The sequence below is a fragment of the Lagopus leucura genome, unplaced genomic scaffold (genome assembly GCF_019238085.1).
Source record: "Lagopus leucura isolate 7727_CA_CO unplaced genomic scaffold, USGS_WTPT01 Super-Scaffold_1, whole genome shotgun sequence".
NCBI lineage: Eukaryota > Metazoa > Chordata > Aves > Galliformes > Phasianidae > Lagopus > Lagopus leucura.
In genome coordinates this window covers 1,630,909-1,651,370 of record NW_024962250.1, presented here as the reverse complement: position 1 = coordinate 1,651,370, position 20,462 = coordinate 1,630,909, and the positions used below count along the sequence as shown (strand labels likewise).

The 20,462-nt window shown below is 41.1% G+C and overlaps 1 protein-coding gene across 1 annotated transcript in view; it reads left to right on the top strand.

Annotated features, from left to right (window-relative positions):
• Nucleotides 1-20,462, top strand: part of ABTB2 (ankyrin repeat and BTB domain containing 2) — a 130,489-nt gene that overhangs the window by 98,297 nt on the left and 11,730 nt on the right. Inside the window, exons 4-8 of the mRNA XM_042872342.1 lie at nt 11,229-11,381; nt 15,217-15,382; nt 17,783-17,872; nt 18,325-18,426; nt 19,912-20,008. Coding sequence (XP_042728276.1) covers nt 11,229-11,381; nt 15,217-15,382; nt 17,783-17,872; nt 18,325-18,426; nt 19,912-20,008 — 608 coding nt within the window. The remainder of the gene's footprint in view (nt 1-11,228; nt 11,382-15,216; nt 15,383-17,782; nt 17,873-18,324; nt 18,427-19,911; nt 20,009-20,462) is intronic.

Here is a 20,462-nt window from a genome sequence, read left to right as displayed (position 1 = left end):
TGGCAAATGTCCCCTCCTTGTAAAAATGTTTGAAAACTATGTAGCCAATTGTTGGCTCATTTCTTTAGTAACGAAGAGATGATAGCCACTATGTGTGTGTGTACTACCACTCTGCAATTACTGTAACTACAGCTACAGTAATTACTGCAACTGCTGTGAAGATTTCAGTGTTAAGTTCTTGGCTTCTGCACTTAAGTTTCCATCTGTTCAGATCAAAAAGAAGGTAGGAGAAAATAAAAGCCTGTTAAATGAGTTGCCTGTATTCTCCAGGCTAGTACAAGCAGAAATGCCCAGTGCCTGTAGACCCTCTATGTTGTGTATTGTTTATTGTTTGCTATTTCATCATCAGAAGATTAAGCAGCAAAGTAGCATTAAAAAAGGAAAGAAGAGTAATGCAGAAAAAGTTATAACAGAACTGTTATAGCAAGCGTTATGGGAAAGGTATTTTACAAACACAGAGGTGAATAAAGGTCTTCTGGCTTCATTTTTTCAGCTTTGGGACAGCAGCTACCTGTTAAAGTAGTAGAGGACTGACTGAGTCTCTATTTATCTACTTGCTGTTGGCTGTTATTTAATATCAGTCTGTCTCCATTTTTTCCCAGAGATAGTTCTTCAAAGATAACCACAGTGCTCCCGTAAGTAATGTAAGTAAAAAGTAGTTACTCTGTGGATGAAAGATTCTGAAAATACTGCAAAGCATGATGGTAAAAAGCCAGCAAGTTTCTTCTTTTTCAGTAATTGCTGTTTCCAATTGAAGTTAATATTGTTTCCTGTTGGACTAAATTACAGGCGTGCAGAATTTGCCTGTTTCCTGAGGAAGGAGTTAGCATGGCCCTGGTTAAAGCATCAGCTAAATAAAGACACTGTTAGGAGTTTTTGCAGCACAGCAGCCATGGTTGGCAGATTGTTGGGTTTTTCTCTCTTATTGCTCCTGACATCTTTGTTACAGAGACCTGAGAGCTAAGCTCTTCTGAAGAGTAAACGTTTCTGGGTATAATTTATGATAATAGCAACAATCATTCTTTCTCTTTGACCTTGTGGGGATTAGAAACTAAGCTTTCCCTGGGGTAATCCTAGATTGTATGTCTCTGCTTTGTCTCCTTTTAAAGGAGACTCTGGAAGTTTGTGTTTCCTGGTCCCCTACCTACAAGTGCATGTACAGCCATGACCTGATTGTCACCTAGGATGCTAAATTGTGCTGTCTTCATCTAGTGTTCTTACAGTAAATGCTGAGCTGACTGTTTTTAAAAGTATGTCTGCTCTGCAATACAAATCCTATTCAAATGAGTTACATGTCTAAGCAGATTCAGCTCTGATTTGTGGATTCTTCTGGGGCTAAACAACCACGTGCTGATACAATGCATGCTGGTCTGATGTGTTTGCTCAGAGAGGAATGACAATGAACTGTATTTTACTCTCTCTGCTTATCAGTATAAATCTGAAGTGATGCTGCTGAAAGGGGTCCTCTAAGTCAAACTGCTGGGATCTTCAGTTCAACTGAAGACTTTGTACCTAAAGTTCTTTCTTGCATGAATTAGAAAGTATATCTCAAAGGCTAGAGAACAGGGCAGAGAAACAGAGGCTGTAAGTATTTATTTCTAACCTTGCTGGAAAACTCTGCTACTATAAGCAATTCAATTAGCCATTCTTCACCTCTTCAGCTTCCTTCAGAGACAAAACAGTTCCAAAAAGGTATAGGGTCTTCTGATACAAGTGCTTTAGAACTGCTAAGATTTTTCAGTACAAAAGGATGAGTTATTCACAAGATAGACAAGCTATTTGAGAGGAGTGTAAGTAGTTCAGCGTGAAATTATAACAGGACTTTTACAAGCTGCTCAGAATGCATCTTGTTGCAATTATATTACTTTCAGTATCCAGATTGTGTGATTAAGAGTTACCTCTGTGCCAGGTAGCTGTGCTGAGTTCCCTGATGTGGCTGCCAAACTTTTTGGGAAGGTTCTCTCTGAAGAATTTTGATGCATTGGAACACCACAGAAACACATGTTCCTTAACTGACTTTCCATCTGGGTATCCCATTATTCCTTATACAAGAAATGCTGCAATAGTTTAATTAACTTGCTTTGGAACCTCTTTTTGTCTGTTGAAATCTCTATGCTGAGATGCTTATTATGCTTAATCTTTGCTCAAGCATAGGTGACCAAACTAACTTAGTTTGACTACCTATAGAAAAGGCATTCACCCAGGTGTAGTGATGCATTGTCATTCTCATTATGTACAGTTCCAGCCATATACTCAGGACTTAGAGGTAACTAAGGTGAAGAAAGGCAAGTAGAAACTACTTTATTTCTGAAAAAATTTTGCTGCTTCAGTTTTCTTTCAGGTAAAAGCTCTGGGAAGAAAGATTTTGGTTTCTCATCTTCCACATGCATCTTATTGTTCCTTTGCATTTGAAATGCAGAGCACTGGGTGTTGATAAGGAAGGCTTATTCAAGCAACAGGTAACGATGGAGAGCAGACAGATTTTGAACTACATTTTTCAACAAGCTGAAGAAAAATAATTGTGCACTTTGTACTTGGCATTAGAATTGATGCAATGCCATTCATCGATGTTTCTGTAGTTTTAAATCTGCTTTTTGACAGCAGAATTTTAACAGTGTTGAAAGGAAAAGAATATCCTTCCAGTTTGGTATTAGAAACAAAATATTCTGATATTGGAATACCAGCCATTAGCTGTAGTAGCCACAGAGCTGTACACTTGGCAATGGTCAAAATGAAGCAGGTTAAACCTATTGCAAGAGTGAATTTTAGCTGTGTATAAGAAAACTCCATTCTCCAGACCTGCATTAGAACATAAATCTAATCTCTTGTTGTAAGATTATCAAAGTGTCCCTTTTTAGAGAGAGATGGGATAAAAAAAGAATAGTCTTGACATAAATCCAATGTTGGATGACAGTTGTTTTTTAATCTGCTTCCTATCCTGTACTGCACCACTGCACTCAGTCATTTGCAAACTCAGCATAAAATATGCAACTCTGTAGTTCAGAGTATACAAGATGCAAAACTTTGGTAGCAAGATGTTGCTTTTTAGACGTTATTGCTTGAGCCACAGTGCATGCTTCTGGCTGCTTATTTGTGCTAGCAGTCCTAGCAACTACACGTATGATCATATCAGGACTTTGAAGGTAAGTGCCTTTACACTTTTCTGGTTTGCAAGGTTGTCATTTGTGAAGATTCCCGCAGTTTGTGATGTAGAAATGCATGTGCTCTGAGAACTGGTGCAGGTTACCTGCTAGATTCTGCAGTGCATGTATGGACAACCGTCTTGGAGAATCTGGAAAAGCAGTTGGGTGAGTTATCTTTATGGACTGATAGTGTTTGAGAGTAGAGATTAGCCTTGTCAGAGTTCCTGATATTTTGTCAATTGTGGCTATTGTGTGCAGCACATAATTTCATTCTAATGGGAACATTAGATTTATGGACCTCTTCCTAAGAGGAAGGAACACTTTTTACAATTCAGTAGAGATGACAGGAGGCTACTGATACCCAAGTTGGCAAAAGATTTTTGTTTTAACTTTACGTGTATCCTGTCGAAGTTGTTCTTGATTGCAGCAGGCAGGTATATTTTGAAGCATTGAAACCTAGAATTAAAATTGACATTCACTAAGAGTGTATATACTCAATTTCTGTACAGCAGCAGCTCGAGGAACAAAATGGAAGATCTTTGAAGGCATGAAATGAATATGTTCATTGAACAGCTTGCTAGTAAGGCTCAATTTGTGTTCTATTGCAAAATAATTTAAGAAATGCTGCAATTGCATCTATTTTAACTAGCAGTGATGTAACTCCTCGTCATAATCTTTCATTAATGATATATGTTATGTCTTACCTGGCGCTGGCTTAGAGAGATGAGTACTGCCTATTCATTCACAAATGCTACACCCTGTGGGCTTGATTGCCTTTTATTCAAGAAAATGGATTCTAAAATTTTGGTTATTTAGTGAGATCTTCCATGATTATAGTACAGGAGCCAGAACCCAAGTTAAGTAATTACACCACAGGCTGGAGTGAATGCCTGATTTTAGTTTGTATCTAAGAGAGCTCCAAAATCAGTTCTCTTCATCTGCACGTAGGTGTTTTTCATGACTTTATGCTAAACTTGCATGAGTGTAAAAAGCCAAAATATTATTTAGATTTTCATTAGGAATACCTTGATATCAGCATCAGATGAGATTAATCTACACGGAGGCCATGCTCACAGTCGTGTGACATGGCTCAGAAGTATGATATCAGTCAAGCAGTGAAAATAGAAATTTCATCTAGCTTTTTGCTGTTCTGAAATATGAAAGAAACATTTTTTAGTCTTCAAATGTTTAGCTTCTATCTACCATTGTTTAATGTTTGAAAAATTGTCTTACAAAACATTAATTAGATTTTGGCTTGTGCTGTAAAATAAATGGAAATGTTTCCTTATTTATTGTTAAAAATGTGCTTTGCTCAGGATGGTCTTTGTTCAGCAGAGCAAACTTTTGCAGTTATAATCAAACAGTTCTGAGTTTTCCAGAACCGCACAAAAATATTTCTCTGACTGGTTCTTTGTTCTCACAATTACAACTCAGGAGCTTCAGGCAATTTTCATAAGCGTGGCAATGCTCTGCATTCAAGATTTTACAACTGGGCCCTGAAAATTAGTTCTGTGATTGAATCTGGCAGATTGGTTTTGGCTTGAGAATCAGCATATGTTTTTAACGTATGCACGTTGGCATGGTGGAAGTCATAACTAACAGGCCTGTTATCTCAATCCGACTAGTGTTTGCAGGAGTTAGCTATAATGGGCAAAAAAAGTGATGGAGGAGGAGTTGCAGCAGTGGATAGTGAAGAATCACACTGACCCCAGATATATCTTCTTGCAGGTAGCACGCTGTGGTTTGCTTTCATTTTGCTAGCCTAGCACCTGGAATGAAGCATAAGAATACCTCTTGGTTTTTCTGGCCACAAGATCAAGGTTAATCCAGGAATAATAGACAACCTTTTCTGGCTTTCTGCCTGTGTTTATTTCTGCCTATCACGTAGCATGTTGTTACAGGCTTTTTCAGTTAATGCTTGTAGTTTGCATTCATGTTTTACTCCAGACTGGATCAGTGTTTTCTTTTGCAGCAGGAATTGTGCTTGTAGCACATGGCAACATCTCTTCAGTCAGTTCGTTTGGGGTGCTCCTAGTTATGGAGCCCTAAATGTCAAACTGGTTCAGGTTGGAACAAACCATGCCTGCCTCTTCTGGTCATTCTGCAAACTCTCAGGGGCCCTTTTGACTGAATTACCCAGAAAATCCACAATAATTAACTTTCTCCTTTCTCATTTTTTGTTAGTCAGTGCTGATGACTTAAAAACATAAGTACGAGGCTTGCAACAATGCCACAAAGGGAATTTTTAAGATTTTCCACATAAATTGTGGAAATTTTTAGTGACAACTGAAAAGTTGGGGCAGATTAAGACCAGTTGTGTAACTGAGGACAAGCTCTATGGGCTTCAGAAACTTGAACTGTAACGCCACAAACAACAGAGTGATGTGTGAGAGGCACGCAAAAGTGAGACGTCCTTGCTGCTGGCCACAGCTGGCCTGAGAGGCAGCAGGGGGGAGTAAGCATCCTTCAGAGCAGCTACAGTGGCAAAATGGGGGGACTTGGAAGCCAGCACGGTCACCTTTTTTATACAGGAAAGGCTCAAGAGATGTGATGCAAATGAGCAGTTCATTATGAAGTCCAGACCTGACCAGAGCTTCTATTGTGTGATATGAAGAGCTAGGGAAGCTCACAGCTACTGAGATGCTGCATTTGAAACCCAGGGCCCTCAGAGACATACAGAATTGACCTCTGCATGTCTGGCGTTTGGAGCTCACACACGTGTCATTGATAAGTGCTGTTTTCAGTGCGTAGCGTGAGATTCAGCGAATCTGTCTTCAGAGTTGCATCTCATCTTCATGTAAGTGAGTTAAGCATGCAGCTGTCTATTGATTAGAGCTTAAAACTGCACTTAGGTCCAGATTTTAATTTGCCCCTCAGTTTACTTGTCTGGTTGTTTGCAGTAGTGCCTTTTAGCATACGGAGAACTTTAGGATGTCAGAGAGTGGGGAGAAGCAGAAGAGCAAATCCAATGGTATTCCATTCCCTGATGTCTCGTCTGTTGAGGTGGTTACTCACAGTGACAAGGATCAAATGGCTCTGTGTTCTTGAGGCAGATGGAAGCAAGTCACATCCTTGACCACATCACTGTGGCCATGTTGCTATACTTAAAGCTATCGTGTGTATTTATCTGACTCTTATCATCGCCTACAAACAGTTTGTTGGTTTTAATTATTTTACATCTGCCTATAGTTCATTCTGCCACATCACACAGATGTTATAAATGTGTTTCTAGAGTATACATGGCACGTTCTAGAACAACAGAAGTATTTGCTTTCAGTCTGAAAATTGTTTTTCCCTGTTGCTAAAACAATAAAGAAATCATAGACTGAAGTATCTTTTTAAGATTCTTAGTGAATCCCCAGTGATTTCTTCATGCTTTTTTTTTAGCGAGCTTTTTTTAGTGAGTTTTTATTTTGATTTGTAGCTAACATAGAATAAAACTTGTCTCATTTCTCTGTGAAGTTTGCAGACAAGAACAGAAAAAAATGATTTCTGTGGTTGCTAGTAAAGATCAGAGCTGCCATTTCTAGATTAAAACTACTCTTGTACCGTTTTATGCTCTATCAGCAGAGGAAATTATGAAGGCAGACTCAGTGCAGAAAGGATCCGAATAAATGTAATTTTATCCAGATGTTTTTCATCTTGTTAGTGTCCCACTGAAGGAAAACTCACTAAACTCCTCTGGAAGCTAGTGTTGTGGCAGAACCAAGCCAAGACCTTAGCAGATTGATAATGATCCACTAAAATCTGAGAACTCTTTATCTTCTAAGACATGAGCCAATCATTGTTTCAAGGGAATTCAGAAGAAAACTTTCCCTTTAGGCCAGTTGGCTGTGATTAGATTTCTTTTTTCCATTTCTGTGAAGAGCTGGGACTGTTTGCTTTGAAAGACGTGGCATTAGTTGAGATGATCTCTGGATCAGAACCAGAATGGCAGTTCCTATCTTTCCTTTGTAAATGTAGCAGGTTTTTGCAAATTCACTAAAATATCTTGATTCTGAAAGGAATGGCTCCAGGCTTAAGCTGGTTGTGTTTTGGAGTAAAGATTTTGTGTTTGTCTTGTTACTTTATTCACATATAATTACATACCCAGTGAACTTTCTTTGCTGCAACTTCCAGAATGGTTTAGTGTTTGAGAATCCAAGCTTTAAGTATGCCTCTGTTTTCTACTTTGACGTTAAATGATTTGGTTTTGGATACTCTGTCTTGCCTCAGAGTCTTTTCCTTCTCTAACTCATTGCTCTATTTTCTTTTTGACTCTGTTGCCATACTTTTTTTCTGTCTTGCTGTAAAGTTGAAACAGTGCATCTTCTAGCTGTCTTCCTACACAAATCACCATTTACTTGTCACTCCTGAAGCTGAAGCTCTGTGAGCATTTTCTCAGCATTCAGTGGTGAATGGCATACCAATGCCATCATCTTCTGACTGCTGTGGAGGTCTTGCCTCCTCTGCATACAATTAACTTCCCTCTGCCAAAAATGCCTTGGCCTTAGGGTTCTTAAAAAATCCTGAGAAGAGCTTACTTTGGAGAGCAGTTTCTTTGTGATGAATGACCTGACACTGAAAGTCTGTGATCTCACAGCGTAGCCTCAGAGACTGCCACACATGATCCCCACATGCCAGTCGTGTCCTAGGCAATTGTAATCAGTTAAGTGCAGCACATATCCAGGGAAAAGCTACAACCCCTTTCAGCAAATGAACTTGCTGTAAGTTCTCTGCCAAGTGTGGCTGCCACCATCCTTCTTGATTATGTCTACATAGAATAATGCATTTTTGTTCAAATGAGGGGAAAACAACAACAATAGATTCCATTCTTTCTCAGAGCACTTCTCCAACCTGATCCCTTGGCAATGGTGGGGCTGTCTGGTTCAAAGTGGAGAAAATGTTGAACAACTGATGGATAAAATATTGATAGCTCGTGGTGTTCTCAGACATTATTGTGTTTCTTTACAAGGCATGTAGTAAGCGAGGAGTGTTCATTTTACTTTTTTTGCTGTATACTATCCCAGCTTACATGTAAAATTGCTCTCTTGTAAGGCAAGATGACAAGAAACTGAACAAAGCAGTGGTGGCATTCTTCATAGAAAACACAGTATGTGTGCCCCCAGTGAACTACTGCTGGGAATACGACAGTTTCCCAGGGCTGGATTGCTTCATGTGCAGAATTTAATGAGCTGCCAAATGCTTCTAAATGTCAGAAAATCATGAGGAAAATGCACTGCCCAGAACATGGCACAGACAGAAATGCACAGATAGAAATTCGTTTTTCAGCTTGCGGCATCTTCCCGGTTAATTTTCCATGGAGGTTTCACTCCTCCATCCTCCTCTGGTGTTTTTCAGACTGTGAAATGATCGGTGTTTCCCTAGAGGCAGACGGAATCTCAGGTTAAGAGCCATAGGAATGACAATTGCATTTATTTTCTAGAAAAAAGAGTAAGTGCATTTATTAGTGCAGTGCAACCCAGCGTTGGCATTTACTTCAGCTGAACTGCATCTCTCTCTGCTTAGATCATGCAGTAGTGTGTCTTATGTAATGTGTTGTCAGGGAGAAAATGAGTGAAGTGCTGCTGCTAGCATGCCTACAAGCATACTGTGAAGAAAGGAAAGAGTTGGGTGGAAGGGGGGGAACAAGAGGAAGAACAGAAATTCCATCCTCAAGCTTGAAATTTTCTGAGGAAATAGAGCCTTTACAGCAAAATAGAGATTGTGGTCATCATAGTCACTGCTGATAGAATAATGATTTATTTGCTTGCACAGTAATGTGAGTGGTGGGAGTGGGACAGTTTAGGACAGCAGCAAGAGAAAGTCATCCTTCCTGACACTTAATGCAATCTGAAGACTGCTCTCCTTTGACGCAGGGTAACTAAGTAGTGTACTGAGATGAGTTTTAAAGCCTTTGGAAAAGTCTATTGTGATTTAAAACAAACAAGCAAACACCTCTTCCTTCCCTTTCCTCCCCAGCCAAGCTTTTCTTGTTCAAGATCTGCTTGTGCATGCAATCCATTTAGGATCCTGGCACATGCCAGTTTTTAGAGAATGGAAATTTATTCCTAGTCTGTGTTATTTCTGGTACAGACTCAATGGTATTTTCTGCTGGCTGAGCACAGCTATTGCAGCAGCATGACAGTAACCCAGGTCTGGCTCACTACCTGGGAAGACGATCTGGTCTCTGCTGGACTGGCACAGTTCTCTGTCCAGTGATGATCCCAATGTGAAAGCTTCAGGGATGCTGCAACGTGGCCTAAATACCAAAATTGTGCTTGGCCACAAAAGGTTCCAGATACGGTTACTTGTAAGATGGGTGTTAAATTAATCACTCTTGAGTTCTTCATTCTAGTGCTTTTAAGCACATCTTTCTGTGTTCACCATTTTGGGAGGAGGCCAGGGGCTCTGCTAAACAAAGAACGAGTCTGGATACTGAATTTAGGCTCCTCCCTTCGATGCCTGAAGCTGAAAGGTGTAAATGCTGGCTCTGTTGTAGGCCAGAAAGAAGTTCTCTGGAGCCAACTGCTGAATACATCTCCCAAACACGAGTTGTCTGGATTGCTGCTCTTGCCTCAGGGCAGTCAGTCAACTCTGAGCTGGCTGTGCTGCAGATTGGCTGCAGCGATCATCCCACGGATCTGGAGTGAGTTAGTAAGCTTAAATGGGCTGGGGAATTAAAGCTGAACTTCAAGAAGGTGTCTCAGCTGGTGAGCTACTGCGTGGTTTTCAAAGTGAAGGATGTAGGAGCCCTAATGTAGTAGTTGATTGATGTAGAAGCATACTGGTTAAAGCAGCAAGTCACGTTAAGAACACTCTTGCACTGGCAGTCCAGGATTGATCAGATATTTAGACAGACCTGTGATTTTGTAGATATTTCTTTGCCACTCAGGAGAAGGAAAGGAGCAGAGGGAAAATAAGCAGGCTTGTTTGCAAGCAGAAAATGGCAACTTATTAGAGTGTGCTTTGTAACTGGTAAAATTGAAAGAGCTAGCACATATTTGATGGGATAGAATTATTCCAGCCTGAAGGATGTTCAAAGCCATCCAAAGGCAGTTCTGCTTACAAATCTCATTATTGATAAAATGATTTCTAATGGGATCGGCGCTGCTCGCTCTTACTGTGATGGCAGATGTGCGCACACATATACGTGTGCTGCTTTGAAAATGCCTTTCATGGGTTCAGCCGCTTTCATTAATATCGCTTCATATTTTCTGGTGTGCATCTTTCTTCCTTTAACTTTATAAAGAAACTGATACCTTATTCCCTCGGTTATTTTCTTTTGAATGCTTAAATGCAAAGGGTTTGGGTTTTTTTTTGTTTTTGTTTTTTTTGTTTTTGTTTTTTTTTTCAGCATGAGTAAATTCATTACTAGAAATGGGAGAGGTGTTTCCAATTACAGCTGGCACTTCTGAGCCTCGCGTCACGGTGGCAGGTATCCCTGGGGGAAAATCAAGCAAATAACAGATCACTCTGGCTGTGTACTGGGAGGAGAGATATGTTGTGTATGAGTGTTATGATACCCATATATTATTGTATAATTTCAGTGTTGTGTTCATTCATAGGAGTAAGGGAGAGGCTGTTCATAAGCTAGCCTAAAATGGCTTTTGGCTCTGTTGTTACTGCCGTATTTATGTTGCTTTATTGGCTTGCAATTCCTTGTACAGACTAAAACCTCTCTGTGTGCTGCTCTGGGTACTGTACAAATTAGGATCAAGTAAATTGTTTTTTCTGCAAGTTGCTTACAGTTTGTTGTTTGTTATATGTGTTTTCTTCCTCAGAGTTGTCTCTGTGTTGCTTATCTCTTTGATTGTACTCATTCATCCCCAAGTCCAAAGTATGGCAAGTTTTGCTGGGGAAAATGACAGAAGAGCAAAGCTGCAGCAGTTCTGCAGCGGTCTCAAATGGTCAGTTGTGCACAAATGGTCTCTCACCTGCTGACCTGCCACCTTGCCGAGCAGGAGAACAGATCTACCTTTGCAGGATGGACTTTATTTGTCTGCCTGTCACAAGCAGGCAGGGGAAGCGATGAAATGTGCCGAGTCCTAGTAGAAGACAGCAGACCCATGTTAACCATGGCATGTTTTTTCCTTGTTTGCCCAGGCCCTTCATGCTTCTGCCGCCGCTGATGGAGTGGATGCGAGTGGCTATCACCTATGCCGAGCACCGGCGCAGCTTAACAGTGGACAGTGATGACATCAGGCAGACAGCCAGGCTGCTCTTACCTGGGTTGGACTGCGAGCCCAGGCAGCTCAAGTAGGTGGACTCAGTCCTTTGCTTTCCTTGTTTCATGGGAATGGGACTCAATATACTGTATTGGCAATGTGTGCTCAAGGTTTTAGGAGGAGATAAAGAACCTTTGGCCAGACACCACAGTTGGGATGGAAGGATTTTTTTCTTGCCAGAAGTTGTACAGGAAGAATGAGACAGAAAGATTGTAATATAAATATTCAGTCATTTATGCTTCAGTCTTAATTACAAGATAATCTTTTGCTTTCTCAGATGCCCTGACAAAAAGTATAAGTACCTATTAATATCCTCCTCTCACACGTATATTGAACAGGGATTTATAATTAGCTCAGTTCATTAGCACATCGTAGGTATTTTACTCAGTATTTGCTGTCTTTCAAAGTTGCTGTCATTAGCACTACTTTTGATACCAGAGTTATATCCTGAACAGTACTGCAAGTTTTCTTGAATTAATTTTATCCCCCATATTGATTATGGGTTACATGAGTGGGCTGGACACATAAATAACAATGAACACCACCTCTGTCATGCTCTGCAAGCGATCAAGTGTTGTATATGTATCCTTTCTGATAATCATTACTCTTAGAATTCTTTTTTTTGTGAATGAGAGAAGCAACAGGAAACTTTTAATGATGATTCTTTGATCTATTTTTGTTGCTCTTTACTTTTTCCTTCTGGCAGCCAGGAAGGCTCTTGCTTTTTTCCTATATCCCTGTCTCCCTTTTTGTGCAACAACGGATACTCCTTGCTATCCGTCAAACCTAATGCAAAGCTAAATTAGTTGGCAAGCGTGCTGGAGCAGAGTTCAGTCATTGAATTGCACCGAGCTTATTGGTGGCATGTCTGCTATTTCCTAACTCTGCCTGATATGATTATGATTATACAGGCTAAGTCTGTTCTACATAGCTGCACCTTAAGGGGACATAGCTATGGAAGCTCAGAGGTGGCACCCTTTTAAGCTTTATATGTGCTGCATCTGCTCACATAGCACTTCTCCCCATGCTCTGCCAGTGTATATGTGCTCTGCAACTGAAGCACACTTTTCTCAGGCTTGTGTGTATCCAAGTAGGTATGTGTGTATCTCAGGTAGGTGCTAGCATAGGATAATTCCTATGGGCTAAGCTAATTTTACCCATATCCCTCGTGCATGTCAAAAGCTTTGAAATTCTTTGTTGAGCAGTGCCAATGGAAGACATAATGAGTGCTTTCAGTCAGTTTCCTAAGTTTCCTTTCAATCTCTCCTTTTGAAAGGCTTTCTCTTTCAAAACTGAATCCAAACTTTGCACCTCAAAGGCATCCCCCTTTAGCTCTGCACTAGTTGTTTTTGTACACGTTGGCATACAAAACACAAGCGGTCCCTTACTTTATAGATCATACATCTTAATAAGGCAGGGATTTGGGTGCTTGTTTTTGCTTCTGATGTGAGGTCAAACACTTAGAGACAGTTTCTGTGCCCCCAGGTCTGTCCATCCCCAGGTGGGGGGGAAGCCAAGCGTACACAGGAGCTGCCATCTGGGCATTGCACGGGTGCAAGCTTTATCCTAGGAAGCGTGCGAGAGTTTGACTCTCTCTGACAGGGTAACAACTCACGCATGGAAAACCTGCTGTGGGTACAGCTGCTGCACAGCAGTTGTGTGTGTGCGAGCTCTTTCCCTGGCTCATGGAGGATGCTGTAGCTTTTATCACACTCTGAAAGAAAAAGCTGCTTTGCCTCTATCATAGAAGCACATGCTGTCAAGCAATTACTAGACTGGCGTGTGTACACTATTTTTCTGTTGGGAAGTTTTGCATGGGCTGAGCTTGCAGGTCCCCCAGGAGCAAAGCCCATAAATAGTAACTTCAGATCGTTGCCTCCAGATGTGCTCCCGGCAGCTCTACGCCAAGAACTGCAGCCCACCTCTTTGCTCTGTCCCTCGGACAGCTCTGCACAATGCTCTGCTTTGCTCTTTGCACTGCAGGGCTCAGCAGTGCATGGTGCCCCCATCACCCTCCCCTTGCTCCAGCAGCGCAGGGTGCATTGTGCCTGTTAGCAAAATGGAATCAGAGTGCAAAGGTAGATACCTGTATTTCAATAAATGTCATTTATTCTCTGAGGTTCAACAGCTTTCAAGTTTATAATACCCTATTTCACTGGTTTGCATAGGATAATAATAGTGAATATATATAGAATATGATACCATTACTATATAATAATGTTATTGCATTGTGACACTGTGCCAATTTCCTTACTAGAGCAAGATGATTTATTGCTTAGGCTCTGTTTAGGATTCACATATGTCTAACAGTAAGCGTTACCTTAATGTCATCCTGTGCTCTGTACTGCACGTGTCCTAACCCAGGATCTGGATGCTTGGAAGATCTCTTCTGATCAGATATCTGCACTCATTGCCTGGGAGCTGCATTTTATTTATGGATGTATCTCCAAAGAGCGGGTGACTCCAAGGCTGTCACTCTGCTTCCCTGCTGACTGCTCCTCATATTTCATCCTGATGCAGCTGCAGTGATGCTGCTTTCCCACAAGCAATGGGACTGCTCACCAGGCTGAGGAGTGAGTTTTGTGAACTCAGCATATTTTTATTGCAGCTGAGCCCCATTTGTCTTCAACGCTGATGCAGTTCAGGAACATACAAAATGTCCAGCTGAATTAATACTTGAGTATGATTCATCCTGAGTCTAAGTGATGAGTGTTTTACTTATCTGGCCGCCTATATACAGAGTTTCCAGGTTAGCCTCCTTGAAAGAATCTCGCTTTTCAAAGGAACTTGGCAAACTACTATCTCACTCACCGACAGTTTGCACAAGAGCTTGTGCTGAAACCAGACAGCTAGTAGAGAAGGCACTCAGCCTAAAATAGCATCAAAGGGCTGAGCATATCAGTGCTCACCTCCAATTTGGGAATGTTTGGTCAGTGAGGGAGATAGGCCTCCAGCTCTGGAACTCAGAGCTCTCAGCACAACCAGGGGGATTTACAGTAATTTCTGGACTACCTCCAAATGAGATAAAGGCTATCTGATAGTTATCTGGAGGATAAGGAGTTAATAGAGCCTCACAGGAACGTTACCTCATTTCCTTTGAGGCACTGGAGAAGAGTTGAGATTTGAATTTTTTTGGTTTTTTGGGGCTTTTTTTGAAATTTGATGGTTTTTTTTTTTCTTCAGAAAACAATCTGAAATGTAAGAATCGTCTTTCAGAATAACTGACTAGCAGTCAGACAGCCTAATGGTCTCATCATAGTACTACTGCTTGGCTGGTGTTTTGTATATGTGTAACTTTCTCTATATCTCTTTTTCCTCTTTGGAACATGTTTTTGTCTATGTAGGATGCATTCTCCTATGACAGCCACATCATATTATGTGATAGCATCTCACGAAAAATGCAGAGTTAACTACTTAACACATGTTTTTTTTTTTCCAGTAAGCAGTAGAATAAGTGATAACTCAGTTGCTGCATGTTTGTACCCTGTGAGCCTTCTCCTGCCACAGTAACCTCACTGCTGCAGTAGCCTGGTCCAGACGTGCCCTTGAAGTGTGAGGCTGAGTGACAGGGAGTAAGGATTTCTTTCTACCCTTCACACAGAAGGCACCAATGACATTCTTCTACCTGGCACCATTTTTTCCTGTAATATTCATATGAATTTACTGTTTGTCCCTAACAACTAAAACTTCTATCTCCAGTATGATTGAAGTTTAGCCAGATTTCTTCAGAAATGATTGCGTGCTGGAGAAGGTATGCAGTAGGTAAAGCCATGACATTTCATAAACATCATCTCCTACATAAATCAGGCTTAAAAAAAGAAAAGAAAAGAAAAGAAAAAATCCATAAATTGTTTTGTCCTCCACAGACCTGAATGCTGTTTTAGTTCCTTCCGGAGACTGGATGCTAAGGCTGCTACTGAAAAATTCCAGCAGGATCTGGGTTTCCGAATGCTGAACTGCGGAAGGACAGATCTGATCAATCAAGCAATAGATGCACTGGGAGCTGATGGAGTTAACACCATGGACGATCAGGTATGCCATATGTATGCTTATACACACACAAAATTTTAGCATCGAGTTGTGTGTTCCTTTCTTTGTAGGTCTTAAGCATTAGTTGCCTCTCCAAAACTTCTCTTATTCTAGCTGATGTTTTAGAAAAAAAGAATAGAAATCCCCCACTCATGCAACCCTCACAAGTCAGTCAGAGCCTTGAGTGAATTGTTTCTTTATGAGCTGGAATGCAGGTTTGCTCCTTGGATGGTCTGTCTCAGGTACTGAATGAAGACAGGTTAACATGCTGGCAGCAAATGCAAAGTCTGATGTTACCTTAATGTTAAGACAATGTCAAAACAAAGTTAATTTTGCCAATGCCAATCTTCTCTGGTTTAACAGGCAAAATCCCATCTGGGTGAGTGATGAGCGACCAAAAGGTGTTGCTGTGTCATGGCTCTCAGGTTGCCTGTTTGAAGTGGACTGTCTGTTCTCAGTGCATTGTGGTAGATGAAACAGCACAGAGAATCCCAGTGGCACTGGTATCAGTCAGTATTAGCTTTGCTAAAAGCTCTCATGCTTTATTTTTACCTATCCCTGCTCATCTGCATTTAAGCATAAAGACTGCGCGGAGTAATAAGTCCCTGTTTGTGCTGTCAATTCTATCAAGTCAGTCTGCTCTCTGGGGCATCATTCAATGCACTGATTTACCTTCTAATTAAAAAAAAAAAAAAAATTAAACAACCATCCACCTCCCACAAATAAACATTCATTACAGATGTCACAGCAATGAGAAAGACCTGTCATGTTTCAGAAACGATAGGATACTTATCAGTAGGAAGGATTTACATTCAAGTAAAGAGGTTTTCAGACCCATTTGTGAAATGAGTGAGTCTTCCATGGTACTTTCTGCAATTTAAAAGGTATATGAAAATGCATACAAACATGGGCAGAACTGTTCCTGCAGAAGGCTACATTTAACTACGCCTTATTTACATATCCCATATAAGTTTTGTGGTCACAGACATGTATCATTTCACAGATGCCCTTGACATTGACTTTGTTAAAGTGACACTGGTGGCAGATTTATATTATGAAAATCTGCCATTTACTTCCTTGATTTTTTTTCTTAAGTTTTTGTAATTTCTGTTCACGTAGCCCTCGGGACTTTTGTTCTTCCAAAGCACAACTGCTCTGTTCTCTGATATTTTGCCCTGTGAAGAAGTACTGTAGTATCATGGCACTCCTTTGCAGCCAACCAGCAAATTGGGAGAAGTTTTGCTTTTTTTCCTATGTAAGGACCCTGCTTTGTAGGCAACTTTGGAAAGGTTGAGGACTTACTGCTGTCATTTATTTATGATCTTGTTATAATCCTGTTGATGTCTTCCTCTAGCCAGTCCCCCTGTGAACAAGGGGACCAGACAGTGCTGGCAGCTCTGCTGTGTTTGCAGAGTACTCTTCCCATGTTTTTAACCAGAATCTCTTCTTCCCCATGAATACTGAGCAGCAAGCAGGGAATGCAAAACTGAGTTGGGGAAATAAGTATGTATGTATTTCTATAGAAACCTGGTAGTTTTAGAACCCTGACTGTGTGGCAATAAATATGAGCTCATTTTTGAATTCTCAGTGGAGTTTACTTGTCTGTATTAAAGAATTGGTCTCCCTTGCAAAGCCCCAGTAAGCTAACCCTACTCTGCCCCTCAGCCCTGAACATCTTTGCAAATGGTATAACTTCCTTATGTGTAGGAAGACTGGAATTGTGTCTGTTCTGAAAAGATGCCTTTGCAGATTCAAAACCAGAACTCCTCTATTTGAGATTTGCTTCTATTTTGATAAAGCTATCTAAAGATGAACCTGTATTACTACACAATGAACAGCAGAAATAGTACCTATGAAAGAGTTAAACATCCAAAGTCATTAAAAGGGGACAAAATACTACAGGATATGAGCAGAAATTGATTTGACTGGCCCATTTTCCTTTCTGTCCTTAGCTACTTCTGGAGTTAACTGTCTAAGTAAGGCTCATTTCTCTCAGTTCACTTCTGAGCCATCACAGTTTGTTGGTTAAACAGAGACAGACTTATGGGACTGAAATGCTGAAATACTGTGGCAAGTAACATTTTAGTAATAGGGATATGTTGCCAAGTAGATTCCTGTGATTGAACTGCTTTCAGTTCATCTGGCTAGAAATGATACAGAAAAAAATGCTATTTCTTTTTTGCAGCCTATGAAGCTCAATAATTGTAGCAGTCTTGACCTCTAACTTTTGACCACAGCGCCTTTCCATGTTTGCACATTGAGCCAGCCCTACACTGAAACCAAAACGTTTTTAACATATGCACACACACTCACACTCTGTGCCTGAGATTCAAACTCTGTCTCTGTGACAGATCTGCCATTGCTATAGAAAGGTAACTCTTTTTTTTTTTTCCTCCCTTAAAGGGTATGACCCCGCTGATGTATGCCTGTGCTGCTGGAGATGAAGCAATGGTCCAAATGCTTATAGATGCTGGAGCAAATTTAGATATACCAGTAAGTAATGGAGTACCCCATCATTCATCCTTAGTCTGTAAACTAACAAGAGCAGTTATTAAACCACTATCAAATTTCTCCTACCAACTGAAGTCTTTGTTTCTGGAAGGTTCTGTCCCAATCTCAGGGCAAGGCACTTCTTTCAGAAGTCACTGCTTCATAAGTTTGGGAGAGGGGAAAATACCTTCAGGACTTCTTGGAGTGCTCGCTAGCAAGTCTAATAGGCATGGTGGAGGTGAAGGGGCCTCCTTCCTTAAAGGGCTGCTGCCAGGAGAAACGAACAAGCCGATTAAAAAGGCCCAGAGGACTGGACAGCGAGTAGTACTGGCAGTGTATTTGTTACCGTTCCCTGGGGCCAACACTTACAAAGGGAAAGCCAGTTATATGGAAGTCTAAAGATTATGGAAGACAGATGCTGCAGTGATTAATAACTACCTGGTTTCCTTGCCCAGGTTCCCAGTACCTCTCCACGATACCCTTCAGTCCATCCTGACAGCCGGCACTGGACTGCTCTCACCTTTGCTGTGTTACATGGGCATATATCCGTTGTTCAGGTAAGCAGAAGAAAGTCTTTAGTCAGGAATCTTTGCCCAAGATACTGAGGGACTGAAGTGCTTAAGCATTCACCCGCCCTGCTCCCTCTTCCATGGAATGAATGCCAGAGGCAGCAGAATAGAGCAGAATCTTGGAAATTCTGCTCAAACTTCAAGGGGAACTCAAAACCAATACCAAAACAAGACAGCAACTGCTGAATTTAATTTACCTTCTGCTCAAAGGGGAAAAAAAAAAAGACGTAAGTAAATGGAGGTCGCATACAGTCATATTCTGTGTACATTTGTAAATAATTACAAAGACTAGATCCCACCTGGCAAATTGCCAGCACAGCCTTTGGTACTGGACAGCCTTAATTTACATGAGAGAGAAGTGTGACTCTCCCAGGAGCTGTAGCCAGATAAATCCTACTGGATCTATGCCAAAGTTCCTACTGGACTGTATACCCACTGTGTCTGCTCGCTTTAAAACTTTTGAAGATTTTATATAATCTTTCCTTTGGCAACCATCCTTTAAAGCGTAGATGTGAGCTTTCTGTGGATTCTGTGTATGAAATCACTGTTCCAGGTAAGGCCTGCCATAGGATAGTTACCTGGAATTGTTGGCATCTCAACTATTCACCAGCAAACCAGTCAATGAGCCAGTTGTCATGCTCTATGGACAGTTTTAGTTTTATAATAAAAATGTGAATGTATATGCTGTGCCCAGGCCAGTACCATTAATCAGGGATGGCTGAAACTGCTTAATTGTGACAGCATTACCCATTGCAGCCATCTGGACACTCACACTGAGAGGAAGAACCTCTGCTGCTGGCTGGAGGACAGCGCTCACTGTTGCTGCAGTGGTGCTGCTCTGGATGCCCCTCTGCTGCTGACTGCCAGCACTGCTTGGCCATAAGAGATGCATAACCTCCCCTTTGTCTAGGAGACATGCAGTTGCCTTTTGAGTAGCTTGGTGTGTTCAAAGAAAGCCACTTCTGTGCATGGCAAATCACTAAGGGCCTTCTTATACAAGCTCCACAGGGCTTGGGAGAGATCAAGGGCTACGTTTGGCCTCCAGGGCTAATTCCCTGAAGGTGTAGCATGCTTCCTGCACACATCATGAAACTAAATAAGATTAACTTCCTATGCTCGAGACACTCTGACTGCAGAGCTCTTTGGGGCTGGGAAATCACAAGTAGCAAAATCAAGTTCATAATAAGAGATTAAAAGAAGAGTAGATATTCTCCAGTCTATCAGCTGAGAACGTTTTTTAGCATAAGTTCACTGCTGAAAGTACAGTAAAGCAAAAGAAAATAAATCTCTGACATTTTTGTAAGGCTTTAGCCCTAGGCTGATCAAAGACACACATGAGAAACTTGACCTGCAAAAGGTATCTTGCTTTAGCCTTTAAGATGTTCCCTTCATCATGAATCTTCTCATTTTCCTTCCTAGCACTGCTGAACTGCTGTTTTCTCAACTCCTTGTTTTTAAATGTGTCTGTTGCAGCTACTCTTGGATGCTGGTGCTCACGTTGAGGGCTCTGCTGTTAACAGTGGAGAAGATAACTATGCTGAGACCCCACTTCAACTGGCTTCAGCAGCAGGTAAGTTACACGCAACCATGGCACACTCTGTCTCTTGCTATCACAAAATAAGCACAACTAATTGATGCCTGGGTCAGGGATCTGTAAAATATGTTAGGATTTGCTCTGCATTGTGGTCTGCAGGTATTGCAGATACAGCAAAGATACCTAATGGGCAACACCAGGAGCTAGATAGTCAGCACTTCTTTTCATTTCTAAACCACTAATGTGAACTCAGCCTGAGTTGGCAGTGACTGACAGCAATCATGTGCAACAGCTGATGGGCACTAAATGAGTGCCTACTTCTGCCAGGAGTACCAACTATTATCTCCTGCCAGCAGCCTCCATACTTAAGCTGAAATGGCTCCTCCTTTGCATGGGGCTCTGTGAAGAAACATAAAACAGCTACTGTCTAGCCTAGGCATGTCTTGGATCTAAATAACTTCCAGATGCAAAAATTAACAAGTTTAAATTC